Source organism: Parus major, unplaced genomic scaffold (assembly GCF_001522545.3).
Source record: "Parus major isolate Abel unplaced genomic scaffold, Parus_major1.1 Scaffold288, whole genome shotgun sequence".
Taxonomy (NCBI): Eukaryota; Metazoa; Chordata; class Aves; order Passeriformes; family Paridae; genus Parus; species Parus major.
Window position 1 is genome coordinate 153,459 of NW_015379270.1, and position 27,043 is coordinate 180,501.

At 46.3% G+C, this 27,043-nt stretch overlaps 2 protein-coding genes across 4 annotated transcripts in view; one reads left to right on the top strand and one right to left on the bottom strand.

Annotated features, from left to right (window-relative positions):
* CTNNA1 (catenin alpha 1) overlaps positions 1–27,043 on the top strand; it is a 117,702-nt gene that overhangs the window by 53,709 nt on the left and 36,950 nt on the right. The window contains exons 8-9 of the mRNA XM_015615852.2: positions 14,751–14,831; positions 15,608–15,760. Coding sequence (XP_015471338.1) covers positions 14,751–14,831; positions 15,608–15,760 — 234 coding nt within the window. The remainder of the gene's footprint in view (positions 1–14,750; positions 14,832–15,607; positions 15,761–27,043) is intronic.
* On the bottom strand, positions 901–8,226 carry LRRTM2 (leucine rich repeat transmembrane neuronal 2). Of its 3 annotated transcripts, none has more exons than XM_015615853.3 (2): positions 7,365–8,226; positions 901–7,027 (listed from the first exon to the last, which is right to left on the bottom strand). In XM_015615853.3, the coding sequence occupies exons 1-2, from the start codon at positions 7,366–7,368 to the stop codon at positions 5,478–5,480; spliced, it is 1,554 nt and encodes a 517-aa protein (XP_015471339.1). In that variant the 5' UTR covers positions 7,369–8,226; the 3' UTR covers positions 901–5,477. The 3 variants fall into 3 exon arrangements, with proteins under 3 accessions (XP_015471339.1, XP_015471341.1, XP_015471340.1); XM_015615855.2 differs by having other exon boundaries at positions 901–6,578; positions 7,365–8,223; XM_015615854.3 differs by having other exon boundaries at positions 901–6,599; positions 7,365–8,223.

The window sequence follows — 27,043 nt, forward strand, 5'->3', positions numbered from 1 at the left end:
ACAGGAGGTTGTGCTTTGCACAGTCCAACAGGAGATTGTTCTTTGCTCACTGTGGTGCAGCAGAAGAGGCTGGAATTTGCTGTGACTCTGGCAAATGGCCCAAACCTGACTCTCCTGCTTGGGACAGTGGCTGCAGACTGCTTTTAACATACTGTGAAAGAGCTTTTGACATCTCTGCTTGAAAAGGGAGGAAAAAAGAGGCAAATTCAGTTTTACAGTATACACAATTTTAATAACAAAATGCTTCTGTACACTGCACTTGTTTTACTCCATTACTCACGCCCCCTCCCACCAGAAGTTGGCTCTTGAAACATCATTTAAACACAATACATCTAGGACTCTCTGTAATCTTGGGTTGCTAAGCTGGTAGAATAGTTCACTTACTAGTGTTTTCATTAGCAAAAAGGAAAATGGGCTGGGTTTTGTTTGGCTTTTTACAAAGGAGTGGTTGGGAGATGGCAGGTGTAGCTTCTTGGTGCTTACACAGTGGTGTACAAGTGTTGCACCCCATCTGAGGCCTGAGTATACCCCCCAAAGCTTCTGCTACCTTTCCCTAGATGCCTCTCAGAAAATTTTTACACAATATGTGAAATGCTGAATTTCCAGCTGATTCTGAAATTATCTCTAAGCATCCTGCTAACGTGGTGCCTTAAAAAGCAAAGCCCAGCACCAATTTTAGCATCTGGGACATTTGCAGTGGAGGAAGGTGTGGGGAGGGAGGAGCTGCTGCCTTTGGTTTCTGTTGTTTCCTTGCTTGTTCCTCTTTGGGAGGGGAGGAGAAATACTGTATCCCCCTCTGAACTTGTTTAATTTTTATGGAAAACTTCATAAGAAAGATGAAATTCAGCTCCTGGGTAAGTTTCATAGGTCTGAACAGATGGATTTTGATAGCTACACAGATCACAAAATTAAATCAACTTTATTTCCATTAAAGTAGTACAGAAATTATCTTAGACACATTAAAAATAAGTGTGTAGTGCAGATTTCTAGTTTAAAGCCACGGGATGTTTCTGATTTTACAAGGTAGCAACAGGCCCCTATCTTGTAAGGGGGTAATGGGACAGAAGCTCAGATGCTCAGATTTGCATGTGGCTGATCACTGAAAAATCGGATCATTTCTGCTTGGGGGAGAAGCAAACAAAGCCAAGCAGAGATGGAGCAGCATTCATTTTGTTTCCATCTGATAGGGAACGGGAGCTCAGTGCAGAGGAACACTTCAGCTGGAGACTGAACACTCACCCATTTCACCCTTCATCGGGTAATTTTTACTTGTGTGCATTTAAACACTGATCTAATGCAGAGAGACTAACTGGGAGCATTAATTCAGCCTGTTCCAGGAGAATGACTCAAAAGCTGAACTTGTGCTGCTGGGTTTCCATTTCACTGACATGAGGGTGGGAGCAGGGGGAGCTGCCTGGAGATCAGCGAGGATGGAGGAGATCTTTGGATGGGATGAGGACCACAAGAGCAGTACAATAAATTCTGTTTCTAAAAGACCCAAAGACCTCTGAGGTTGTGCCTGGAGGCGTTGAAGCACCTGTAAGCAGTGTAGGATCTGTACAAACCGAGGCTGTGCAGCAGAGATGGTATTTGGGGGAGGGAGGGATAACAAGCTCCTGTCATCAGCCACTGCTCGTACTGAAATACGATTAATTTAAACCAAATCATCGTGGTTCTTGTTCCATCAACAAAATAAATCAGGGACTGCTGAGTAGCACAATTATTCCAATCCCCTTCTTGCCTGGAAGAGTCACAAGCAATTGTGAATGGAAGACAGTAACTTTAAAATAAAAAACATTAACAGCCTCTGGCCATGTCCTTGTGCAGAGCGATGGCTCTGCCTGGTGCTTGCTGTCCCTCCACAGGGAATTCAAGTTGACTTCACTGCTACTGTTTGACATTCTGTGAGTTTTATGATACCTGTTACCCTAAATGTAACGTTTGCTGAATGGCTTTGCTTATGCCTGGAACCTGGCAACAAATGGGTTTGGGAATAGCAGACGTGAAGCACGGCATTTGGGAGATTGGCTGTGGGTTAGTGTGGAGTACAGGGCTCTGCCTGCTCTGCTCCCTGCAAGCCAAGCACTGTGGGACCAGTGGAACCTGGGAGGGAGAACTCGGGTACCTGGGTGGGTTTGTTTGGAGAGGTGCTGGAACAGTGCCTTAGTGCTTGGAAAATCGCCATGAGTGGCAGGGATGGAGAAGAAGGTTAATTCCAGCATTGCTGGAGTGTCTGTCTTTGCTCTTCTTGGGTGCCATGAAAAGCTCATAAAGATGGAGTGGGATGGAGCTGGGCTGTTGGGAAAGCACCTCCCCTGGAGGAACCTCAGCTCCTCATCAAGCAGCCACTTGTTGCCATGTGGAAGACTGAGGTGGTAGCCCTTGGCCTGTCAGGCAGGCAGGGTTTCTGCAGGGCTTCTGCAGGACCAGGTGGGATTGCTTCCTGCAGGTGCAGCTGGGACCATCAGAGTTCAGTGGGGACATCTGATGGGGGATGGCAGCACAGCCAGGTTATTTGGCTGCCAGGGTGGTTAAGGAGCTCAGTGGTAACTCTGTCTGTGCTGGCACCCTGCAGCTGTGGGTGGAAGTTGTCCCCAAGTGCCTTTCCCCAGGCTCCCAGAGCTGGCCTGTGCCAGGCAGTGCAGGGTGAGGGAGATGCACAGACAGTGATGCCCACTCTGTGCCCTCTCACCTGCCCCTAGAGCAGCCTCCTGGGCCTTGGGAGAGCTTAGCTATGGGGAGGGGCAAAACAAATCTTCCTGCAGTCAGCTAAATACCCCTGGGGACCAGTATGAGTCTGTATTTCTCAGCCTAGCTCTGGCCTTCTGCCTCACATGGGATTTAATCATCCAGAATATCTGCTCTTTGTCCCCTACCCTGCAGGATTTTTTGTAGTCAGTTAAAAGCAGTAATTAATTTCCCAGAACAGGTGTAAATGGACTCATCTTAGTGTTAACAGTAACGAGAGTTCAAAGATATCTCTATGGAAATCCATTAGGCTTCACTGGATCTCTTCCATTAAAGTACAGAGTCAAGGGAAGTAAACAAAATATTGGTTTTATAATAAGGGCACTGTATGTAGAAGTAAAATGATGCAAATTAATATCTTCAAAACCAGCAATTGAAAAACCTTTATGTTAAATCTTAACAGAAGTTACTTATTTTGCTATAATTGCCTTGGACGAATTCATCTCACAAGAAAACATCAAACTGCTGTATAATTGCACCCTAAATACCTCACTAAGTGGTAATACAGAGAGAAAAGCAGAGTGAAATAGCAAACAGATTTTTATGCAGTGGTTTTTCTGCTTAAGAAGTTTGTAGGATAGTTTAGTACATCACAATTAGCATACTGTAATTATGGATTTGGTCAAGGTATGGCAACACTGTGAGGAATTTTGTTTCTTCATTGGGGTGTGCTGGTAATTGTTTAACACTGCAGCATTGGACACAACACATTTTTTAGTTATACATACATGTATATATATATAAAATAATTCTCCATCCCTCTGAATCTTTTAGCTTTGGTTAGAATGTTTACAATATTTGAGCAGTTGACTTAAAAATAATGTAATCCTTTGCAGACCCCCCCACCCCCCACCATTGTGGCATCTGAGTACCACCATCACTGCATAGATCTGCAAATATTTACATATAATTCCATAATAGAGTATAAATAGCAATATGGTACTTCTGGCTAAAGAAACCAAATTACCCCTTAGAATGAGGGGTGTGTGTGTATATATATATTTATATATGATTTTTTAAAAAGTCATACTAGTTTAGATTCTGTCCCATGTCAAGTAAGAAACAAAACATTTTTCAGTGAACTATTCTATTAACTAATCATATTCTCCTAACTTATCAGAAGGGGTCTTTTTTTATCTTGAATTCTGGAAGAGGAGGACAAGTGAGAGCTTATATTACAGGGGCTAATTCTGTCTCCAGAGAAACCAGTGGAGTTAGTGCATGAAAATAGCTTCCCAGCGAGAGGAAGCCTCAGCTGGGGGGGCAGCAGGGGGACAAAGAGAGGCTTCTTCCTTCCTTTCTTCCTTCCCTCTTCTCCATAACCTCCCTGTTGATATTTGCTTTTAATTAAGAGAACCTTGCATTAAGGGTATTTACACATGAAAAGGTGTTGAAATGCTGTTTGTTCATCGTCATTAAGTAATTAGCCTGAATTCATGAAAAGCATCATCAAGTGAAACCAAGGAGCCGAGGACTGAATGTACTTAATAAATATTTCCAATCGATCCCGGTGTGCTGAGCCTCCCTAAAGAAGCTGCACTGCCAATTTGGGGGCACATGGAGAGCTGTCCTGTTCCTGGGGGAGCGTGTGTCCATCCTGCCTGGGGCTGTGTGTCCATCCTGCCTGGGGCTGTGTGTGCATCCTGCCCCGGGCTGTGTGTCCATCCTGCTCATCCTGCTCTTGTGTGTGTGTGGCTATCCTACCTGGGACTGTGTGTGTATGCTCATGTATGTGTCCGTCCTGCTCTGGTGTGTGTCCATCCTGCCTGGGGCTGTGTGTCCATCCTGCTCCTGTGTGTGTATGTGGGTGTCCATCCTGCTCATCCTGCTCCTGGGTGTGTGCCTATCCTGTTCCTGGGTGTGTGTACCTATCCTGCTCCTGTCTGTGTCCATCCTGCTCCTGGGTGTGTGTGCCCAGCTTGTCCAGGGCTCTGTGTGTGTGTGCCCATCCTGCCTGGGGCTGTGTGTGTCTTGCCCATGTGTGTGCCTGACTTATCTAGGGCTCTGTGTGTGCCCACCCTGCCCCTGTGTGTGCCCACCCTGCCCCTGTGTGTGCCCATGTGTGTGTGCCTGTGTGAGCTGCTCCTTTCCGTCCCTTTCAGCGAGCCGAGCCGTGAACGTGCACAGAGCAAAACTATTTCAAATAAATTCACCCCAACACACTGAAATTCCCACCTGGATCTTTGTTGCTATTTTTCATTTTTCCTTTTTGTTTTCCCTCCCTTCTCTTACTGGAGTGAAATGCTCAGAGGAGGAAAATCTTCCTCCCTGGCTGCCCTTAAAGTGCCCGGAGCCAGCTGCAGTGTTTGGGATCCTCCAGCTGCAGTGGAACAAACAGATCCCTGCACAGATATCCAGTATCCTTCCCCTCGGACTGTTTGCAGTAGAAAAAGTAGAATATGGAGACTCGGGTATAAATGTTTACACACAGTCATATAATTACATAACATGAAACATTTTACATAGTTTGAGGTGAGCATCTCTTTTGACTTTTAAACATTAGGAGTGCAAGTTTAATGTAATCATTGCTTCTTTAACACTGAAAATATTATGGATTTATTTTTTAAAAAACTTAAAAATACTGCACCACTCCATAAACAATGTTTCCATTAAGTAGCTTGGAAAATTAGGCTTTATGTCAACATTTGTAAAAATTAGAATCTGATGTAGGTCCCTACAATTTTAAAGTAGGTTACTTATCTGATTTACTTTGTGATGGGCTGTAGGTATTATACTTCACATTCTTTGTAGGGCAGCTGCTGGCACTTGCACTGTCCGTAGCCATTGATGATGATGAAGGGTCCTTCGTGGGTGGGTTCATACTCGTTATAGGGTCCTTGGTCTGACATGTTGGCCATATGCAGCCTCGTTTGGGATCGGAGCTGCCTGTGGTTTTGAATCATTGAGCACTGCCTAATTCTTCTTAGTGTGGGAGGGCAGCACTTCCTGGAGATGAACACTATAAAAATGATAAAAAAGAAAGAAAACAATAAAGCCATTGTTCCTGTAATTACCCTCTGAGTGAAGATGGCATTGTTTGGCTCGGGGAACTGTTCTTCGGTGGTAACGACCATGCCTGCCGTAGTTGGAATCTCTTTGTCTCCCACATGGAAATGAGAAGAGCTTATTCTTTTCGTGTACTCGGTAGTTGGAGCTGTGTACGACGTCGTAGCCACGGGGGTAACCACAGTCGATAAATTCCAGCAAAGCTGAAAACCATACACTGCATCCAGAATATCCTCTCCCTGGGTGTGGTCGGGGCTGTGGCAGAGGATGGAGTGCTCCCACCGACCTTGGAAGCCACTCAACCATGTGGCCAAGGAGCAGATCTTTGGGCTGCATTCCCACAGATTGCCGGAGAGGCCCACGGTGGTGAGGGATGTCAGCGAGCTCAGGATCTTGGAATCCAGAGTGGTGAGCTTGTTGTTATCCATGAGGAGGGTTTTAAGGTTAGGCATAGTTTCAAAGACGGTGAGGTCGATGGCTTTGATTTCATTTCCAGTCAAATCAAGCTTTGCTAAGGTGCCCCAGGTCCACTCCATCCCACATGTCAAGTTGCTAATTTTGTTCCACTGCAAGAAGAGCGTGTGCAGGCTGCTCAGCCGGAGGAAGTGAGCAAAATTAATCTTTGTCAGCTGGTTGTGCTCTAGGTGAAGCTCCCTCAGCTTGATTAATCCCGCAAATCCATTGCGAGCCAAACTTCGCAAGCGGTTTGTGCTCAAATCCAGGAATTCCAGGCTACGACAGTCCCAGAACAGGCGGACCGGGATGGTCCGCAGGGAGTTGGATCGCAAGTGCAAGGTCTGTAGCTTGCGAAGGCCGTAGAAGAGCTCGGGGTGCAGAGAGGATAACTGATTAAAAGAGAGGTCCAAATTCTGCAGGTTAAGCAGCTGGCTAAAAGTTGTGTTTGGCAAATGAAAGATTTTGTTGGAACTTAAGACTAATTCCTTAAGTTTATACAGTCCTTGAAAAGAATCTTCTCTGACTGTTGCAATTTGATTATGATCTAAGTGAAGCCAAGTAAGTTGACTGAAGCTTGCAAATTGATCCCTTTCAAGTTCAGAAATAAAATTGTGCCTCAGTGACAAACCTAGCGAGCCCTTTTCAGTGGTGTTTGGCACTGAGTGAAACCCCTGAGAGTCACAGTAAAAGAGCAGCTTCTCACAGCGACATTTTGGTGGACAAGCCATGCCCAAGGCAGGCAGCATTTTTAAAACCATACTCATTGCATATAGTGCTGCCAGCATACGAGCCCCTAATGGCCACTTGAAATGTAAGCCTGCAGAATATAATTTAGGAAAACAACAAGATAGGATAGCCTTATCAGTACACTTGGAACATCACGGTGGAAGATTTCACTGCAGATAACATTGCCATGCATTTCCAACAAGCTAATTCTAAATGCAAGAAACAACTTACTACGACAAACCGAATACTTGGACATTACACTTAGGAGGAGGTTTTATCTCGATTACGGAGGGTTACACTGGCACTATCGGAAAACATTTTTTTTTCTTAAGGTTCAGTGCAGAGCAATCAGCTTTAGCATCTTAAATGCTCCTTTAAAGCAGAGCTGTCATTCATTATACAAGGAACAGAGAAACGCAGGAACTTACCCATTCTTTTGAGTACATTGGAGGGTGCATTCAGTCGTAGTTTGAGACTCAACGCCGTGAGTCTGTGAAAGGCTCTAATGTAAGACAGCCTTGAATAATTGACTGGGTTTAGTGTCCTTTGATATTAGTGCAAAATCCACGATGCTCTCTTGGAATATTCCTTTTGAAATTGCTGCCTTGATCTCCGCTGACAGGTCTGCAATTTTTAAATCTTAATACAAGTTTTCGTCCTCCGTGGCTGCTCAGCTGGTTAATTGAAGCTCACGTTTTCCTTTTCCGCAGCTGTGGCTTCCTTTAGTCCTAACTTGTTGATGGCAGATGGGTGGCTTATTGCTGAGAGAAGCTCCTGTAGTAGCATGAGTGCATTTACTGAAAAGCTTTTCAGGGAAGCGGTACAAGAATGGATTTGCTTATGCGCTGCGACCACACAGGGCTCTATATAGGCTGACGTCACCTGGTGACGTTCCTTTTGTTTGGGTTTTCCAGAAGCTTTGCTGTTTTAAAGCATTGTGCTGCATGCTGTGATGGTGTTAAAGACCACTGATAGAGGGGGAAAAATCCAGCGGCAGGAGTCCTTGGTCCCCGCGGCAGAAGGAGCAGGAGGGACGCGCAGCACCCTGCTCCCCCCACATCTGCGCCGCCTCTGCTCGGCTGGGGTTAAAAGCAGCGCAGAGCCACGGCTGGAAGTGCCCGAGTGCTGCCTGCTCTCGCTTTTCTGCTAAATCTCCCTGCATGAGAGGAACTTTTAGATGCAGAATGCGCAGAGTTTGAATAGAGGATGCCGGTCAGCACCGGCGTTGGTGGAGAGAGAGGGATTGGGCAGCTCAGAGCTCCGTGTGACAGCTGTGTGCGACTGTGGTCCCTGCAGAAGTGCAGAGAGCAGAGCTGGAGCTGGAGCTGGAGTGTCAGGAAGTACAGCCCGGGAGCAGGGCACGGGAACGAGCACTTCAAGCCAAGAGAAATTTCTGGAAAAAGCAAAGCTTGTGTTAGGGCACGGGAAAAATTTAATTGGAATCCAGCTTGACAGTGTGTGGTTATGAAACTAGAAAATCTCTTTTCTCCTCTCAAACGGTGGCTTTTGTACTTGCTTTTTGCTGGGCACTGGAGTGCAGGGAGGAAATGGTGAGATTGGCATTTCCAGTCGGGGCTCGGAGCCGTGCGAGGGCTTCCTGGTAGTCACCGCCAATGTCCCGCTGCCTGTGTCCCCTCGGAGCGGGGACACCACCTCCAGGAGCCCCTGGCTGCAGGCTGGCCTTGTAACAGTTCCCTGTGGGTTTGGGGCTGCAGAGCTGCGCCCCTGCCCAGCACAGCCTGCACACACAGCCAGGAGGAGGGCAGTGGGCTCGTAGGGCTGTTGGCTTGTTTTAAAGGTTCATTGCCCCGTTATTCAGAGCAGCCTCTCCTCTGGGACAGATGGTACTGAAAGGTAAATGAGCAGCTTCAATTGACGTTTTTATATGTTTTTAGGATGTGTGTGCAGATGGAGCCTTTGTAGCCGCTGCTCTGGTCGTAGCTCGATGGTGGGTGCAGCAGGGGGATGCTGGTTTCCTGCTCCAGGCAACCTGGATAAGCTTTTTTTTTATTTTCACTTTGAGATATAAAGCAATAATGTAGAGGAGGCACTTGAAAATGTTTTCTGCATAGCAGCAAGGTATCACCTCTGACCTCCAAGATCTGGAATGAGCTGAGAATAACAAATTTCCCATGATGATGGAGCAAGATGAATTGTGTCAAAAGAAGGGTTTAAAATAAATGGTATTTACTTTTGTTATTAAGTGTTGGTTCCTTGCTTTGGTTTCTTGGAGGTCCTTGCTTAAACCAAGACCTGCTGTTCTCTTCCTGCTTCTCCCTTGGCTGTCCTGTGGTGGAATGGTGACACTGCCTCTGGTGCTTCCTTTCTGGGATGGGCAGACTCAAGGGAGCACTGAGTGGAAAGTAAATGGATGGTGAAGGTGAACACACAGGAATAAAATCTCAAAAACCTCAAAAAAAGATAAAGCACAACAAATAAACCCTGCCCTGAACCCATCAGGAGAGTAACTGTCTTTAATAATTAAGCAAATTAGGAAATGTTAGATAAATTTCTTAAATTGCTCTGCCATAGTAAATGTTTTCACATTTTCTCTAGTGTGGAAGAAATACATGCAGAGAAATTACAGAAACCTATTTAAAAGGATTCTTCCTGTTTACCGTTCAGTGTACGAGGAGCTCAGGCTCGGCTCCAGCTGTCCGGCGGAACCGCGGCTCTGCGGCACCTGCACAGGGTTCTTGGAGCAGCTCTGTGCAGCACCCTGATCCAAGCTGGTGCTTGGAATTCTAACAACATTTCAATATTGTACCATAACTTTTAACAACAGCATTCCAAAGGGTATCATTTGAGGTCAACTGTTAGCCCTCCCCAGTGCTGCCTCTTTCCCTCTTACCAGGAGACTGAAATTAGGAATCGTTGGAAACGTTCTGCTTTTTTGCATCAATATCTGCTGGTAGGTTCCTCCCACGTTAAGATTGTATAATTTGGCACAGAGTTAAGAGTTAATGTTCAAACACGGTGAGTTGCTCCTTTTCTGAGGCTCTCCATTCTTTGGCCCTTAACCAAACAAGGGCTATTTAGCACCTTGCCAGCGAGTTTCCTGTTTAGGAAACTGTTAACGCGAACTTTATGGGTGCTTTTCTTAGCAAAACATGTTTTTATGTGCACTTGCTGTGAAATAACAGTTATTACCACAAGTGTGCATCTCAGTCTCTGAAGTCTGGAGCACTGCAGTAACATTCACATTGTTCCTTGGGAGCTGCCTGGGGTGTCAAGGTGCAACAGGCTGGGAATAAACCCCCAGAAAACTCATGCAAATGGATTTCTTCTGAGCCTGAAAACTCATTGCCTGGCATGAAAAACCATGTCTGATGGCACCTGGGCACTTCTGCCACAGCAGGAGCTCTATGGCAGCCTGAACCCTCACGTGTATCATGACAGGAATAAGCTTGCTAGGACCAGGTAACGCTTTTGGGGGCTTCTCACCTACCCCACTCCTGGAGCAGCAGCACAACTGGTTTTCCTGCTAAACCCATGTGCTGGGAAAGTAGAATTGCACCCTGAGGCGAACGTTGTCATTTAGTTAGGCTGACATCTTGTGGAAGCCTTCCTAGTGTATTAAGAACAACACACAAGCTGATTTTACTGGATGGAGATGTGGGGGCTGCGTGACTTTGCTGTGCTGGGGGCCTGGAGGGTGCCAGCCCTGGAGCTGCAGGTGGGGCTGCAGCAGCCGGGACGTGCAGCCCCGCGCGTGGCACTGCCCAGCTGCCAGCTCACCCCCTGCCTGCAGCGAGTGCTGGCAATTGTCACTGGGCCTCAGCACCTCGGGGAGCACCGGAGGATTCTGCTTTTTGGCCAGAAGGTTGTGTTGGTGCTGTGAGGCAGGAGGTGAGCAGGACGTGTGGCTGGAGCATCACCGTGCGCGCTCCGTCACTCGGACTTGCTGCCACAGAAGTGCTGAGCCCTGGGAGGGGCACGTGGGACAAAGGTGTGTCGGGGTGACCCAGCAGCAGAGATGTGCCCAGAGATGTGCCCAGGCCAGCTGCTGAGTCCCTTGGGGGAGGGCTGGGCACTGGAGGTTGGGTGTCCTTGTCTTCATGGGAGCAAAGGGCACGGCGTGGTGGCCGTCACCTCCCTGTCCGGCAGCTCTCTGCACCTGGCACTGGTTCCACATTGTAATTCCTGCCTGTACCAGGGTGAGAGCAGGAGCCACCCTTCCCCTCTCCATAGTGCAGCCTGGCCCTGGGGAGGGGTGGCAGTGCAGGGCAGGGGGACAGTGCAGGCAGTTTTATTGTCACTGGGGTTCTGGCTGAGCCCCGGGTGATGCCACACAGCCCGTTTGCTCTGCTGAGCTGTGGGCTGGCTGTGGGAGACTCCTTCCTGCAGCAAACCAGGGCACAGTCCTGCTTCCTCCACCGGCAAAGCTGGGATGTGAGAACTGCTGGAATCCGTGTGGGTCACGCTTCAGTGCTCACTGCCTGGCCTTGAATCAGCCCTGCTCTGTCTGGAATTTGTTGGCAGCCCTGCTGTCACAGTGATGGAGGGCTGTGCATGGCTATCCTCGGTAGACACGGAATTAGGCTGGGTGGCGAGGCAGAACCAACTTGGGACAATCATGTGACATCTGGCCCACATCTGGGTGCTGATTTGGGGAGGGGGCATGCTGGGCTCTGCAGGGATGGTGTCAGATGCTGCTGAGCAGGAGGCACTGTCTCCCTCAATACCTCTGGGGGCTCGGCTTAACCCAGACTGATGATGAACCTTTAAGATTAACAGCAGAGGTTTGTGATATTTAGCTACAAAAACATGTCTTTGAGTAGCTGGTTGCAGCACATGCTCTGCTGATCCTGGTGGAATGCAGCACCACCACCGTGCTCCTGTACCTTTATGAATCAGTTGGGATTCGATTTTAACCTCCATAGCTATAGGAGAAGCTTGGGTCTGTCTTCTGCATGTCTGAATACAGATGGCACACCTACAGCAGGAGGACTTTGTGACAGAAATGGTGATTCTGCTCCCCTCCCTGTGTACAAATCCCCTTTCTTTGCTTTGAGCATTAAAACAAGCCCTGCTGGGGATGGTGGTGTGAGCTGGGACTGCAGGAGTGTGACAGGGAATGTTTGTGGTGCTCTGCAAGCAGGGCAGCAATGGTGGGGGAAGAGCAGAGGTGAAGGGGGTGAGGGAAATGAGCAATTTTTAACATCAACTTTATCCTCTTTGATAAAGATCTGATTTAATTTAAAGTAAATTTGCACTGTGGCTAAATTTATTATCCATGATACTGGTCAGAGTTGGGATATCATACTGCAGAATGATTGACATGGTCATCATGACCCTATTAAATCTACTGAATCTATTAGCTGCTCACTAGCTGCAGGGTTTGTGATTCCCTCAGCAGAGTTTTGTGCTGAATATCTAAAAATCCTATTAGAAATCTGAATATTTGGGCTTCACTCTTGTGAGTCCTCCCAGTGCCATGGATAGCAGAGCTGCTGGCTGGGCTGCCTTGTGCTGCTGGGTCATTAGCTGGCTCCTCACTGAAGGTTCACACTAGACATGAGAACCAGCTCTTAATAGTCAGGCTAATTGGTTAGTGGAACAAATTACCCAGAAAAGCTAAACTGGCTCTTGGAGCCTTTAAAACATGATTTATTACTTGAGAGTGGGAGCCCAGTTCCATCAGAACTTTTGAACTGTAGGGTGGAACCAATGGGTGCAGTTCCTGAGGTGTGTGGGAGCCTGGCCAAAGTGCCAGTGCTGTGGTCAGGGGTGATCCTCAGCGTGTTTCTGTGCCCAGGAGGGTTTGTGCTGCCACGGGCTGTGCAGGTCTTCACGTGTTCCTCCAGGTCCTAATGGGGTTTGGTTGGCCCCACTGTGTTTATTATGCAGGGAAAAAATGTTCAGGAAACTTCAGCTGGCAAAAACTCGACATAGTTGTCTCCAGGATCTTGGTTGGATTTTGCTGTGATGGTTTAAGATGTCAGTGGCAGCAGGGTTCTGGAGCCATCAAGGTGTCCTGGGTCTGTCCTGCTCTGCCCCCACTCAGCCCTAAAAAAGGATCCCAATTAGTGCTCCACGTGCTAAATCATCACAGCTAAATTAGCAGAGTGCTTTATCCTGCAGCCTTCTGAAGTAAATTCTGGTCATGCTTTTGACAAGCTTCTGCATTCCAGCAAGGTGGAAATGAACCAGAGCTGCCTTCCTAAAATCAAGTGGAGTTGGATTCTACAGCTCTTTCTGTACTAGGATGTGGTGTAGTTTCATAGGAACGGATCAGCAGTGAGAAATCAGTGCTGCTCAGGCTGTAATGTGTTTTTTGGGGTGTTTTGCATAGTGGTCCATTAGTGGAAGCCATCTCTTGGTTTTCCTCTCATCCAAAAGGCATCTGGTGCTGTGCACCGAGGCTGTTGTGGCTGTGAAGCCAGGGACAGCAAAGTGGAACTGATGGGTGGCCTCGGCTCAAATCCCTGCTCCTGCTTCTTGTTAAAATGGTAATGTGGGAGCACCCGGGGAGAAGTAAAATGGCATTTCTTGGAACAGCTGAATGTTTGGCTTTCTGCATAATAGATGAGCATATATCTTAGATCCAAACATATTCCTGGGAAAAACCCCCAGTGTGTGGGGAGGGTGCTGTGGGTTGACTAAAATGGTCACGTTGCTGTGGGTAAAGAGGGGTGAAACATCAGAAGAAGCAGCTGCCACTGCAGGTTGGTATCTCAGAGCAGCTTGTGGCTGGGGCAGTGCCTGGTGCAGCTTCTGGGGTCACTGTCCCCCTGTGCCAGCCCTGCCCGCTGCCACCAGTGTGCCAGGGACAGAGCATTGCTCAGCGAGTCTTGTCTGTCTGATCCCCGAGCAGGGCAACAGCAAAGTGTTGGGTAAATCAGTGCATTAATCTTCACTTTATTTACAGCCTTCAGCTTTGATTTTTGAATGTAGAGCAAAGAAGGGGCTGGTGCTGGCGCTGCTGAAGGCTCTGGCAGTGTCACGAGCTTCTGGGTTTAGCTCCAGTCACTTTTCAGTTACCTTTTGTGATGAGAATCAAATAACTTGATCATGATGGTGACAAATCTTCAATAATTCATTACAGTATAATGACATTACAACATCCAACTCCCTCCCCCCCATTTTTTATTTCTGCTGTAAAGTGGACTAGATGTTTTAGATTCAAGGCTGTTCATCCAGATATTTCACACCAGCCTGTCACCTGGAGAATTGATACCTGGCATACCCTCACTGCAGCACTGCTAAATGGTTTTTCTTCTCAATGGGATAATTATATTGATTGTGGCTTAGGACTTCAGAAATTGGATTGTGGTTGAATAAAGTGTGTTTTGAAACCCTAATATAAGCTGTATTAAAGAGAAAAAACTCCCAGCAGAACCAGACCACTACCACTGTCTTATCTGACTCTTAATTTGATGCGAATGAGGGTATTTTTGACCCAGTGTGTGATGGAAAGGGGAAGCTGCTCCTGCTGCCTGGCCCTTTGGCCTCTCTAAAAACAGGGCTCAGGCAAAACGTGCTGGATCAAACCTCGGCAGCTCCCCATGGGTGGGCCTGGAGACTCACTCAAAATGTTGAATTTCTTACCCAACAAATGGTTTATAAAGATTTGACTTTTGATTCTGGGCTTTTGCCTGCATGCTCAGGAGCAGTGGTGTGTGATCCCTGGGGTGGGGTGTGGAGGGAGCAGTGACTGCCTTATCAGGGAGGTGGAGACTCTAGTGCCAGTCTGCAGAATCACAAACCTAACAGATAGGAAAAGCAGCTTACCATATACTTGAAATGAATAACAACTGGCTTAACTTTGAGACCCTGAATAGCTGTTCACCTCTTTGGCTGCTGTTTTTCAGGCTGGCCGCAAGGAGAGAAGCGATGCCCTGAACTCTGCCATTGACAAGATGACCAAGAAGACCAGAGACCTGCGCAGACAGGTGAGCAATGCTCACAGGTGCTGCTGCCTGAGACTCCAGTGCTTTGCTGCACGCTGGGGGATTTTTCCTACTGGGCACTGGCTCTGCTGGCCTGTCTGCAGTGAATTAAAAGCCAGAAGCTTCCAGTGGGAAGCACAGGGTGGGAATGTAATTCCTTGTTAATTTGCTGTTAGCTGTGTGATACAGATGTTGGAGACTTAATCATCCTCATGGCAAGAGAGATTAAAAAACCCAAACCCAAAGAACAACTTTCACTTGATAGACTTTGAAGATAATCAGTGATATTTTATAATTCTGGTGGTGTTCATCTCAACCTATTTTATTTGAGAACTGTATTTATGTAGCATCAGTCTTTTCTCTGTTTGGTTTTAAAGCAATAAATTCCCATTTTCGAGTAAGCGAGAATATGGATCAGGTTTGTTGAAAAATGTTTTTATTCTAGCAGAAAAATAAAAAAGTTAAATCAGTGTGTTGTTTAATCAGCTGAGGGAAAGCAGCAAATTTACTCAGACAAAACCAATATGAGCTGCTAAATCAATATTTGTGGCCAAACTGGTGACTTGCACTTCTATAACTAATCCATTTTTTAAGGAGATTTAATTTAAATTGAAGCAAAAAAGTGTGTAGACAAGACTTAGTGCAGGGAAAACCTTGGTCACACAAAGGAAAAAGGATCAATGACAAAAGTAGTTTAATCTTTACGTACTAATACAGTGAGAGGGAAACAGCAGTGGAACACTACTGAAGAATAACTGATTCTTTTATTTTTATTTTAGCTCCGCAAAGCTGTTATGGACCATGTTTCAGACTCTTTTCTGGAAACAAATGTTCCTCTTTTAGTATTGATTGAAGCTGCCAAGAATGGGAATGAAAAAGAAGTTAAAGAATATGCCCAGGTTTTCCGTGAACATGCCAACAAATTGATTGAGGTAAGATGGTACAAATTAAAATTTAATTGTTGCTAGTTAAATTAAGGCAAGACTAGGCAAAACAGGTTTTTAAATTCTGTTGAAGCAGAAAGCAAATTCGGTATTTAATTTCCTTTTAAAATTTTATTTGAACAAATTTAAACACGATTTAATATTTAAATAATTGAAAATGTAAGCTTATCAAAAGGAGCTGTTAAATAACCCGTGTAGTTGTGGATATTACCATGTGAGTATACGATAAAGGTTTTGTTACTTGGTCGTGGTTGTTTGGAGTAAGGGAGACCAGGGCACGATTGTCCTGCTGGACAGTTTGACCCATTGCTTTGAAGCCTGGAGGGTTTTTCCTTCCAGTAAAATCTCACTGAATATAAACAGGCCTTTTGTGTGAAGGCTTTCAGAATGCAGGGCTGCTCATGTGTGTGCAAAGGCAAAGAGAGCACTTGCAGTGACAACACAACTGATCCCTGCCACCCCTCTGCAGAGAGAACCCAAAGCTCTCCAGCTGGTGGGACTGCAGAGCTGGGACTGGTGGGAAAACCAGGTTAACTGGGACCAGCCTGTCCTAACTGCAATTCCAGGCTCACTGAGGTTGGAAAATCCCTCCCAGCCCATGGAGTCCCAGCTGTGTCCCATCCCCACCCTGTCCCCAGCCCAGAGCACTCAGTGCCACCTCCAGCCCTTCCTGGGACACCTCCAGGGATGGGCACTGCAAACCTCCCTGGGCAGTTCCAATCCCTGAGCTCCCTTTCCATGGGGAAATTCCTGCTGCTGTCCACCCTGAGCCTCCCCTGGCCCAGCTGAGGCCGTTCTTCATTACCTGGGAGAAGAGACTGAGCCTCACCTGGCTGTCCCTCCTGTCAGGGAGTTGCTTTCAGGGTCGTTGTGCCCTGCTGAGGGAAGCAGATTTCCATGGGTGATGTGTCTGCAGGGAGAGCAGCAGAGCCTGCCCCTGGTCATGGATCCACCTTGGCATTCTCGGCCCTTTGCCACCGCCTTGGTGTGAGAGGTCTGTGCCTGCTGCTGCTCAATGGCAAGGAGCAAACAGCTACAGGTATTGCTGAGGAAACATGCCACTAGGAATAAGCTTCAGAAACTCCTCCTGTGCTGTTCTGTGCTTTGAGGCTCTGGCTGGTTGTGCTAAACCTCAGCAGCTCCCCCGGAACAGTCCCAGGCTGCCTCGTGTGGTTCTGCTCTCTTGGTGTCTCTGTGTTTGATAGCGGAGTCCATGTGTCTCCAAGGCTTGTGGGGAATACTCACACAGCTGGGGAGGTTTAAATTGCTCAAGAGTAAAGCTGATCAGACATCAGTAGAAGTAGCTTCTGACTTGCACAATGTCTTTTTCGTAGGGTTCTGAGTTCACTTTGCAACTCCCCCAAAGTCCAGGGTGCATGAAATTTGTCCAGCTCTTTAAAGCTGCTGTCTAAGCAAAGAAAATACTTTAATTCCTTGAAGGTATCCATTTTTCTCTTTTAGCTTGTCATGTTTCAGCATCAATGCTGTCCTCCTAGAGCTGCAAAGTTATTCTAATCTAAATTTTAAGTAACTGACGTTGTTCTGCAAAGCAGCATGTGGAAGGAAGGCAGTGCTGCTGTGCCCTGCCTTGGCAGCAGGATACAGCCTTGGGAACACTTTGAAGTGGGTTTGGTCTAAAGCCTCCCTTCTTCATGTTGCAAGCCTGATTTATCTAGAAAATTATTTTTAGAGCTTGTTTACAGGAGAAGCTGAGTAGTGTAACAATAGCAGTGCCTGTTCTGCCAGAGTTCTGCTACCTCCTCAGCAGATGTGTGGAATTTATTGGCATAATTAGGAAGGAATAATGGTGCTGCTCTGTCCCTGAGCTTCTCCCCAGCCCTTGCCAGGTGAGCCCTTTCTCCCTGTCCCCTCAGGAGCCGTGTCCCACCAGAGCAGCCACAGTTCCATCCTCACTGGCACTGGCCCTACCTGGTGTGCAAATGCCAGGCTGCAGAGGAGTTTTCCAGAGTCTCCATACAGCCAGACTCTTGTCTTCCAAGGACTATTCCCCTGAAAGTAGACATTCAGCAATATTTTTGACTGACATCAAAAGGTTCTGTTAAAATGATATGCTGCTGCAACAGCTTTTTGAAGGCTTGGTTATTGCTTTTGCTGTCTGAAATGTAACTGTAGTTGTAGAGTAGCATGATGTAGATGGTTTATAAACCTCTTCCCTGAATGGAGATGGATTAATATATACACTTAGCTTGGACAGGAGGGAATGGTGCTCCTGCAGAGCCCTTGTCCCAAGGGCCAGGGGAGCCACTGGGGTCACACCAGGAGTCAGATTCACTGTGCAGGAACATGGGTTTGGGTGGGTTACACTCAAAATGTCTTGTGCCTCTTTGCCAGAATGGAGAAGGATGTTTGCCAGTTCCCTCATGATTCTGCTCCTGGGCAGGAAACTCAGGAGAAACAACAAAAGGATGTGTAGGAGCAGAGCCCTGATGAGATGGACGGTGATTGCTCCCACCTGCTTTCAGGGGAGATGGGTGTGCAGGGCGTTTATCAGAACTGCTCTCACAAGTGCTGTGGGCAACTCAGGACATCAGATGTGCCCAAAGAGCTGCAGCACCAAGTGGAGCTGTGCTGACAGACAGGCTCCTGTGGTTTGGGTGTAGAGGGGAGCGTGTCCTTCCCTCCCTTCCTTCCCTTTGGTGCTGAGTGAGGGCAGGAAACCTGCGGGAGATCCTGTTCTGCCCTGGCAGCTCAGCACAGCCCCACTGGGTTGCTGGGAGGGTTTGCACCTTGGGTTGATGCTCCCATCCATGTCTGTGAGCCAGGGGAGTCAGTGAACCAGCCCCTGAGAGATAGATAATGAGAGAGATTTACTTTATTTTGCTTTTCATATTAAACTGTGTCAGGTGTTGGCTGGACAGGAGTGGCAGTGCTGGTTCTGCCCTGGCTTAGCACAGGGAGTTCTTGCTCCTGCAGTGCAGAGCTGTTTATGGCCCTTCCAAGTACCCATAAAGAGATGCAAGCACATGATTGGGGTAATTACGTTTTGAAATGTTCCCTTCTTGGCAGCACAGCACTGTCTGCTTTGTGGTTCCTAACGTCCAGGCAGCCAAATTTGACCGAAAGGTGCAATAACTACAAAAAGCTGATTTGCCTGCTGGGTCTGTGTCTTCTAGAGAACCCGTACTGAGAGCATCCCAAAGGGCTCCCATCTAATTTGTTTCCCACGTAGTAAAATCCTCACCCTTTTATCCAGCCTTTTGAAAACTGAGTAACAGTAAAAGAGTAGAATGAGCCTTGTCTCAGTTGAATAATACGTTTCAAAGATAGCTTTCAAAATTGCTCTATGCTAACAGACCATTAACTCTGGCTGGATTTGGTTAAAAGAGTTTAATTCAGGAATTGAGAGGCCAATTTCAATGTAACACACAAGAATAACAGAAAGGACAGCATTTGGGGAACCAGCCTAACAAAAAGTTAAATTCACTTGTAAACTGTGGAAGTTTTCCCAATTTGCAGACTGTGAACTGCTAATTCCATTCCAGTGTTTTTTTCCCACTGGGTGAGGTAGCCTTGGCTCTCCAAGCTGACTTTGCTCTGGAGGAAGGAGAGCTTGGCACTGGCACCCTTGGCTGTTCTGCTGCCTGTCCCCAGCAATGGCACGGAGCACCACGCTGGCCCTTTGTCCCTCCCAGCCTTGGAGAGAGGTTTGTGCTGAGCTGCCTTTGTGCTGCTCCCTGGGGATGCTCCTGCAAAGGGAAAAAGCCAGACATGTTAAGGAGAAACCTTTGCTACGCTGTTGAATGCTTTAGAAAAGGAAAAATTAGCTTGTCAATTTGTCACTGGTTACATTGTGACACAGTGTAACTCCGTGTAGTTTTAATGGAAAAGTTTTTCAGATGTTAAGAAATTAGGAAGTAAAAGGTAAATAAGGACAAGAGTCCAGATTAAAATCCTCCAGTTTGCTTGTTGAAGAATAATTTGGAGAATATATTTGGAATTTGTAATTCCTTAAAAAGAACAAATGATCTCTTCTTCCTCTGGTAAGAACCCACTACCCCTGTGTCAAATGTTTATCTCACCGTAAATTTTATTTATAAGTCTTCTTCTTACCAAGAGAAATATTGGTAAGACCAAGGAGGCAAAAGCTCTCAATGGTGTTTCATAAGCATTGATTATTTTTTTTCTAATTGCTTTAATTTATCTGAAGAGACTGCTCTGTGCCTTTTTTTAATGCACTGGGTTGCATCTTGCATATGGAGTGATGATTTTCTCATTTTCAGTGAAACCCATGAACAGATGCAGACGGCAAATTTATTTGCTTGGAAAGAATCACATTTGGGCACTTGCAGCTCCATAAGCTTTCTGTAGCCTCTTGCTCTGACATTTCCCCCTTCTGTTGCCCTCACTGTCTAGCCCGATGTCCTGGAGTCATTCTTCAGTCTAAAATCTAAAAATACCCCTCTCCCAAAGCCTGAAGCCTTGCACACTTGCTACATTTTTCCTGCAATTATCCTGATTTGCTCAGCCCTTGCAGCCTGTATGTTCTTCAGAGAGTCTTAACAGCTGCAGGTTTTTTACATGTGAAAGTCTTTTTAAAAATGTGAAGTGGATAAAACATAGCTTGGATTTAAAATAAAAACTGGATTTTGCACTGGAGGCATCATAAAGGTCTTGAAAAGCTGAGGCTTGGCTGTCCCCTGCCCATTGTCCCTTACCTGGGCATGGCCATGTACCATTTATTGCACACAGAGCATGGCATGGAAGAATCCAGCAGATCCAGAAGTTAATCTGCTCTGACAAGATTATCCTTTGTGTCTATCAGCCACCTGATTTCCAGGGTTCCCACAGACTTTTCCAAACCTCTTTGGAGGTGGCTTTGCTCATTCTTGCAGTGCCCTCCCCTCCTGCCTGCCAGCACAGGGGTGCTGGGGATCCCTGGGTGCTGCCAGGCAGGGATGAGGCTCCTGGGGAACAAGACAAACACCCAACTCAGATACAGACTTGGAGTGTTTTCCTGAATTTCATTAAATCTCAAAACCCAGCATTTTCCAGACTAGGGTCATTACCACAGTACCTCAGCACCTATTTTTCCAGTACTCTCATTTACAGAGGGAAAAATATCTGCCAACTCAGGTTTGTCTTTTATTGCTTTTATTTTTAAAGTAATTTTGTATTACAAGGGAAATGTCCTTGCACTGTGGTCTGGAGAAGAGAGACAGGGTTATTTCCCATTTAAAATGGAGACCAAAATGAGCAAAATGTCTCTTCCAAAGCACAAGCACGTTTTCTGTAATTTGTCTATAGATAGCCTTGGCAGCAATTTAGAACTAATGTCTCCAATAAATGACCAGTGTAACTCTAATGTGCCCTCTAAAGTCTGACACTCTTCAACAGCCGATGCACTTTCCTTGTAAGTTCATTTTATTAGTCAACTAATTCATAAATAAATTAAATTCTCCTCGTAGAACATGCTTTCCTTACATTCATAATCAGGAAAGCAGGAAAGCCTCAGCAGAAAAATGTTCCTACATTTTTCAACAAAACTGGATATACAAATTTAATACATCATACATAAGTAAAGGCAAGTAACCTTTTAATAGGATAACTTCTGTTCTTGTAAGGTTATTTTTTGAGGCCAGTCTTCTAATGCTACACCAAATAATGTATGAAAGGCCCTGTAGGATGCTGGTAGAGTTTAAAAATTATTTTGGAAGAGGAATAAGAGACTTCAGGGTAATCTTTCTGTCCAGATTTCATTGTAAGTGCACATGGATAAGCAGGGCCATGACAGTGAAACTGATGAAAGAGATGAAGGGATTGAATCCTCACAAATCTGGGTAGCAATTGGGCTTCTGGAGACAATTTTTCTCTTTGGAAATCCTCATGGTTTGCTGCTGAGTGGAGGAGAGGCATTTCTGGCACACCTCAGCCACAGGGGCAGTCACCTTGCTGTGGGACTGGGAAGGGCTTCCCCTGTGCACACCTGGGCCAAGGCATATGTGGAGAGGGTAGAATTTAGAGGTGAATGAATTTGGGGTTTGGAAAATATTAATGTACTTTTTATTTCACTGGAAACTGCCCTGTGTTTATTCTGTTCCTTTTTCCTTTGGAAATAGAAGCTTTGGCAGAAAGGGAAATGTGTAAAAGAGGTCAGGAGGTGTGAAACAGTTGGGTTTAGGTGGTGTTGTCATGATGTCTTCAGAGGTAGCTGAAAAGCAATAGAGTCCTTTTATTTTCCAGATATTTAAGTCTTAATTCCAACAGCATCTTTAAGTGGCTTTTTGGGTAAAGTTTTTTATAGATGTGGCATAAACGTTTTAATTCTTGATATTTAACTAAAAGCCTTGATGCATGTCTGGATTTTCATCATCTTAGTCATTAGCAATATTGGATTATTAGTCATGTCATGTCATCAAGGAGGTGCCTGAAATCTGTGTGGATCTCATTACTGACACTGTTTTGTCGTCTTTGTGAAGAGCACAGTGTACTGACAATTACAGTTACACTGCCATGAACAGTTGTCTGAATCACCAAAAACTGGTTTAAGCAGCTAATAATAGGCACCAAGTTGGAAGCCTTTAGTCAGATCAGAAGGCAGCATGTTCTGAGTGATGAGCAAACTGAGATGGGAGAGAAGAACAATTTCACAGAATCCCAGACTGGTTTGGGCTGGGAGGGACCTTAAATCTCATCCAATTCCAGCCCCCTGCCAATCTCCACATACCAATCCAAGTATCAGTCTCCAAGTTCATTACCTCAAGTTCTTGCCAGGTATCTTCTCCTGTAGTTTGGATAGATTGTGGTGTTCTTCCTTCAGATCTTTATTTTTCTCTGCTGTGGCTGATTGAGACAAATTACCCCAGGTGAGGAGCACGAGGCTGATGCTGCATCCTTGGCACAGAACGCCCCAGTGCCGGCTCCAGCGGGGGCAGAGCGGCCCCAACAGAGAAACGTTGGTCACTGGTTGGTCTGGTGGTGACATTCATGGGATCTCAGAATGCTTTGGGTTGGAAGGGACCTCAAACTGCACTTGTTCCACCCCTGCCATGGGCAGGGACACCTTCCACTGTCCCAGGCTGCTCCAATCCCCTTGGGCACTGCCAGGGATCCAGGGGCAGCCCCAGCTGCTCTGGGCACCCTGTGCCAGGGCCTGCCCACCCTGCCAGGGAACAATCCCTGCCCAATATCCCATCCAGCCCTGCCCTCTGGCAGTAGAAGCCATTCCCTGTGTCCTGTCCCTCCATCCCTTGTCCCCAGTCCCTCTCCAGCTCTCCTGGAGCCCCTTTAGGCCCTGAAAGGGGCTCTGAGGTCTCTCCGGAGTCTTCTCCAGGTGAACACCCCCAGCTTTCCCAGCTTATCTTCATTTCTACTTTGATAAACAGAGACATTTTTGGATAAGGATAATTATTTGGGTCCTGTCCAAATATCACTACTAGAAACACTTTTATTTTAAGGAAAGGTATTTGTGTTGCTAAGGAGCTTCTCAACGGAGGGTTTGCTCTGAAGGTTTCAGCTGAAGCTGAGCTCTCCATCACACACCAGTGGTGTCATTGCTGCCACAGTAGCTCAGCTAGACTTGTGTAACTAACGTGGTTTGTGATTATAACAACATTTTAACACTTTAGCTTGTTTGTCTGAGGGAGGAATAGTTCCTGTGCCAGCAGTTACATCTGCTGCCACAGCTGCACCGACAAGGGGCACGGTGCCCGCGTCGCACACTGGTGTTCCTGTAGCAGCCCTGCTTTCCCTCAGGTCTGTAGAGAGGATAATCCACCAGGCTGGAAATAAAGATACTGCTGCACTTTCCTGCTGTGGGTATGCTTTATGCTACAGATGTATTGATTCCCTTCAAACACCTCTTCTTTCTGTCTAATTGAAAACCTTTCCCATTGGCAAGAGGGAAGTTGTCTCCATGCTGCCCTTGCTGGGAGTGGATGGAGCCCAGTTTGGTTTGTCCTGATGCACAAACTCTGGGATTGCCCAGCTGGGTGGAAAACTTCCCTTCTCCATGAAACTGTGGCAACACATGGGTGGCTCTCTGCTGGGGAAGAGCATTTCCTCAGGGCATGGAAGGAGCTCACCAGTGTGGAGCAGAGCTTCTGCAGGACACCTGTACCTGGAATGGCACCAGGGAGCTGGAGAGGTATTTGGAGACAGCTCTGGACAGGGTGAGAGGCAAGTGCAAAGCTATATTCCTTAATTAGAATTTTAAACACACAGATATGTGTGTTTACACCTAGAAATGTGGAAGTATTAAGATGTAATTCCAAGCAAAAGGTGGTTGCCCATGGAAATACCGATTGCCTCAATGTAAAAGGGAGCAGGGTGCACAATGCATCTATTTTTATACTATTATATTACTTACAGGAGCATGGAGAGACAGAGCAAGGGGGAATGGCTTCCCACTGCCAGAGGGCAGGGCTGGATGGGATATTGGACAGGAATTGTTCCCTGGCAGGGTGGGCAGACCCTGGCACAGGGTGCCCAGAGCAGCTGGGACTGCCCCTGGATCCCTGGAACTGCCCAAGGCCAGGTTGGACAGGGCTGGAGCACCCTGGGGTGGTGGAAGGTGTCCCTGGCATGGCAGGGGGTGGCACTGGATGAGCTTTGAGGTCCCTCCTAGCCCAGTTGAGTCTGGGATTCTGTGATATTGTCTCTGATCCCTTTCTCTTGCCATCACTTGCCAGCCTGTTGAAATAACAAACGGTGCAACCTCCATTCCTCGTTGTCCAAAATGCCAGCCCTTTGCTTGCCAGTTCTGTTCCAGCCAGCTGAAACTTCCCCTCCTTGTGTTTATAACCAGACTTGGAATGAAAACTGTTCTCATCTTCATGTGAGGCTACAGAGCTCTGAAAATAGCAGTTCCCTCCGTTTAGTCCTTCATTCTCCCCGGTGCTTTACGTCTGCAGTTTGTCTGCCTGTGCCTTGTTTTATTTAAAGACTTTTACTATTTTCAGGTAATACACTGGGATTGTGTTGCCCACAACAAGCTCTTGCAAGGCACCTTCTGTGGAGCTGCAGCCACATGCAGCTACTTAAGTTATATAAAATCACAAAGCAGTTGACAGCACGACTCCAGTGACTCTGTGCAGTCCCAGTGGATTCGATCCCTAGTCCTCCTGCATTAAAGAAGTGGAGCTGCTCTGTGTAATTCAGATTTTGCATCTGCCTCTGCAAAATGAGGGGTTTGTAGGGTTAGAGTTAACACATCTGTAGCTGTAACACTTCTCCCTCATTCAGCACCTGTTAGGGCGGGATGTTAAAATGCTCAGATCCATCTTGAATATTGAGTGTAGTGTACAGGTGAATAAATAAATGTATGGACTTAGTCAATAATGAAGGCCTTTCTGGAGAGGGATGGGGATTACATAATTGGCACATCTCTTCTGAGAGCCCTCAGTTGCCATTAGCTTTGCCAGAAATGTTGTTTCTGCAGATAAATTAATTTCCTGAGCTTTGACCAGCGTGAAGGGAATCGGGACAGGTTTTTTTTTAACATGGAGGAGGAACAAATTAGCTGTGCTCTGTTTGAATTTTGTGAGAATATCAGATATACTTTTCTTTAGCAAATCCCTGGGAGGAAGATGTTCAGTGGCTGCCCGTCCATTTTTTCTTTTTTGCTTTTAAAAAGGGTGATTTTTTTTTAAGCTGCTTAAAAGTTGGAATTTGCATTCCCAGAGAAATTGTAATATGTAAAGCAAAAAACATGGAACAAGCAGCTGAAGTTTTGAAGTTTAATCAGAAATGAAAATGCTGGGAACACCTTTGAAAAGCTTGGTTTCCGTGGTTCTGAAATTCCCAAAGTGTCTGTGTACACTTGGATGTGGGTTTGTTATTTTTGTGTAAGAGTTTTTGGTTATGAGAGGATTCTGCTTGATGTTAAACTGAAAAGTTTCTCAGCATAAGACAGTCTGAAAACTTCTTTCTGCAATGGTTTTTTTACAACTGCAGGTTCAAATGAGAGCGCCCAGACTCAGAGAATTCAATGAGGGAGTGTTTGGCTCCTGCACAGGGATGTGCAATCCTGGGCTGTGGCGATGACAATAAACATTGCACAGCTGCTTCAGGATGGTTGCAGCAGCACCACTCTGGAGGCTTTGCCTTCCTGACTGCCTGCAGAAGCTGTCCTGGAAACTTCACCTGTAAACAAGGAGGAAAAGCTGGGAGGTGTTTCTGTGAGGTCAATCCAAGTGCATAACTCAGAAGCTTTAACACATTTATTGTCAGCCTTCAAAATCCGTGGAAAGGAAGGTTTAAAGTGTTAGAGATTATAATGCCTTTTTTTTATTGCATCTTTTGTCTCTTGTTAAAAAAGCAATTGGGCAGTCTTTCAATAAAAGTAATGTAACCCCTCTGCCTAAGGCAGGGAGTCTGGGCAAAGAGAAGGTGGAACAAGTACAAAGCTGGAGCATTGTCAGACAGAATCACAGAATATTCTGAGTTGGAAGGGACCCACAAGGATCATCAGGTCCAGCTTTTAAGTGAATGGGGGTCAGACCCACAACCCCGGTCTTTTTATTAGCATTGCTGGTTATGTTCAACAGGGTAATTTAAGAAGCTTAACACTGACCCCAAACTTGTGTGGTTGAGGCTGCTGCAGTTTTTTAATTGCTGGAAGATTTAACTTCTTAGTCACGATCTGAACAAATTTTGAGTTTAAAAAAACAAACAAGCCCAAAAAATGTATTTCGTGTGGAAAAGGTACAACCTGTGTCTTGTCAGGGGAGGCGGTTCTCTGCCACAAATTGTTAATAATGGTAGAAAGAACAGCTTTAGAAATGTCAAGTTTTTTCTGATTTAAATATTCGTAAATTCTGAAGAGTCAAAGTTAACTAGAATTTGTGATGGAATCACTCTGTGACAGATGGTACAATTTTTTTTTAAATATTGCAGTTACACCTTCTTATTAATAACATATTCTCAGCTGACCCGTGGCCCTGAGACAGCATCTGCCTCTCAAAAGGAACCACTTAAGTTATGCCTCCTCCAAAGGCACAGAACCATGGAATCATTTAAGTTGGAAAAGCCCTCTGAGACCCTCGAGTCCAACTGTTCCCCCAGCACTGCCAAGGCCACCACTAAACCCTGTCACCAAGTGCCACATCCACAGGGCTTTTCAATCCCTCCAGGGATGGTGACTCCACACCACTGCTCCGGGCAGCTGTGCCAGGGTTTGACAATGCTTTCAGTAAAGAAACTCTCCAATACCTGCCCCGAGCCTCCCCTGGCCCAGCCTGAGGCCATTCCCTCTCCTCCTGTCCCTGTTCCCTGGCAGCAGAGCCCGACCCCCCGGCTGTCCCCTCCTGCCAG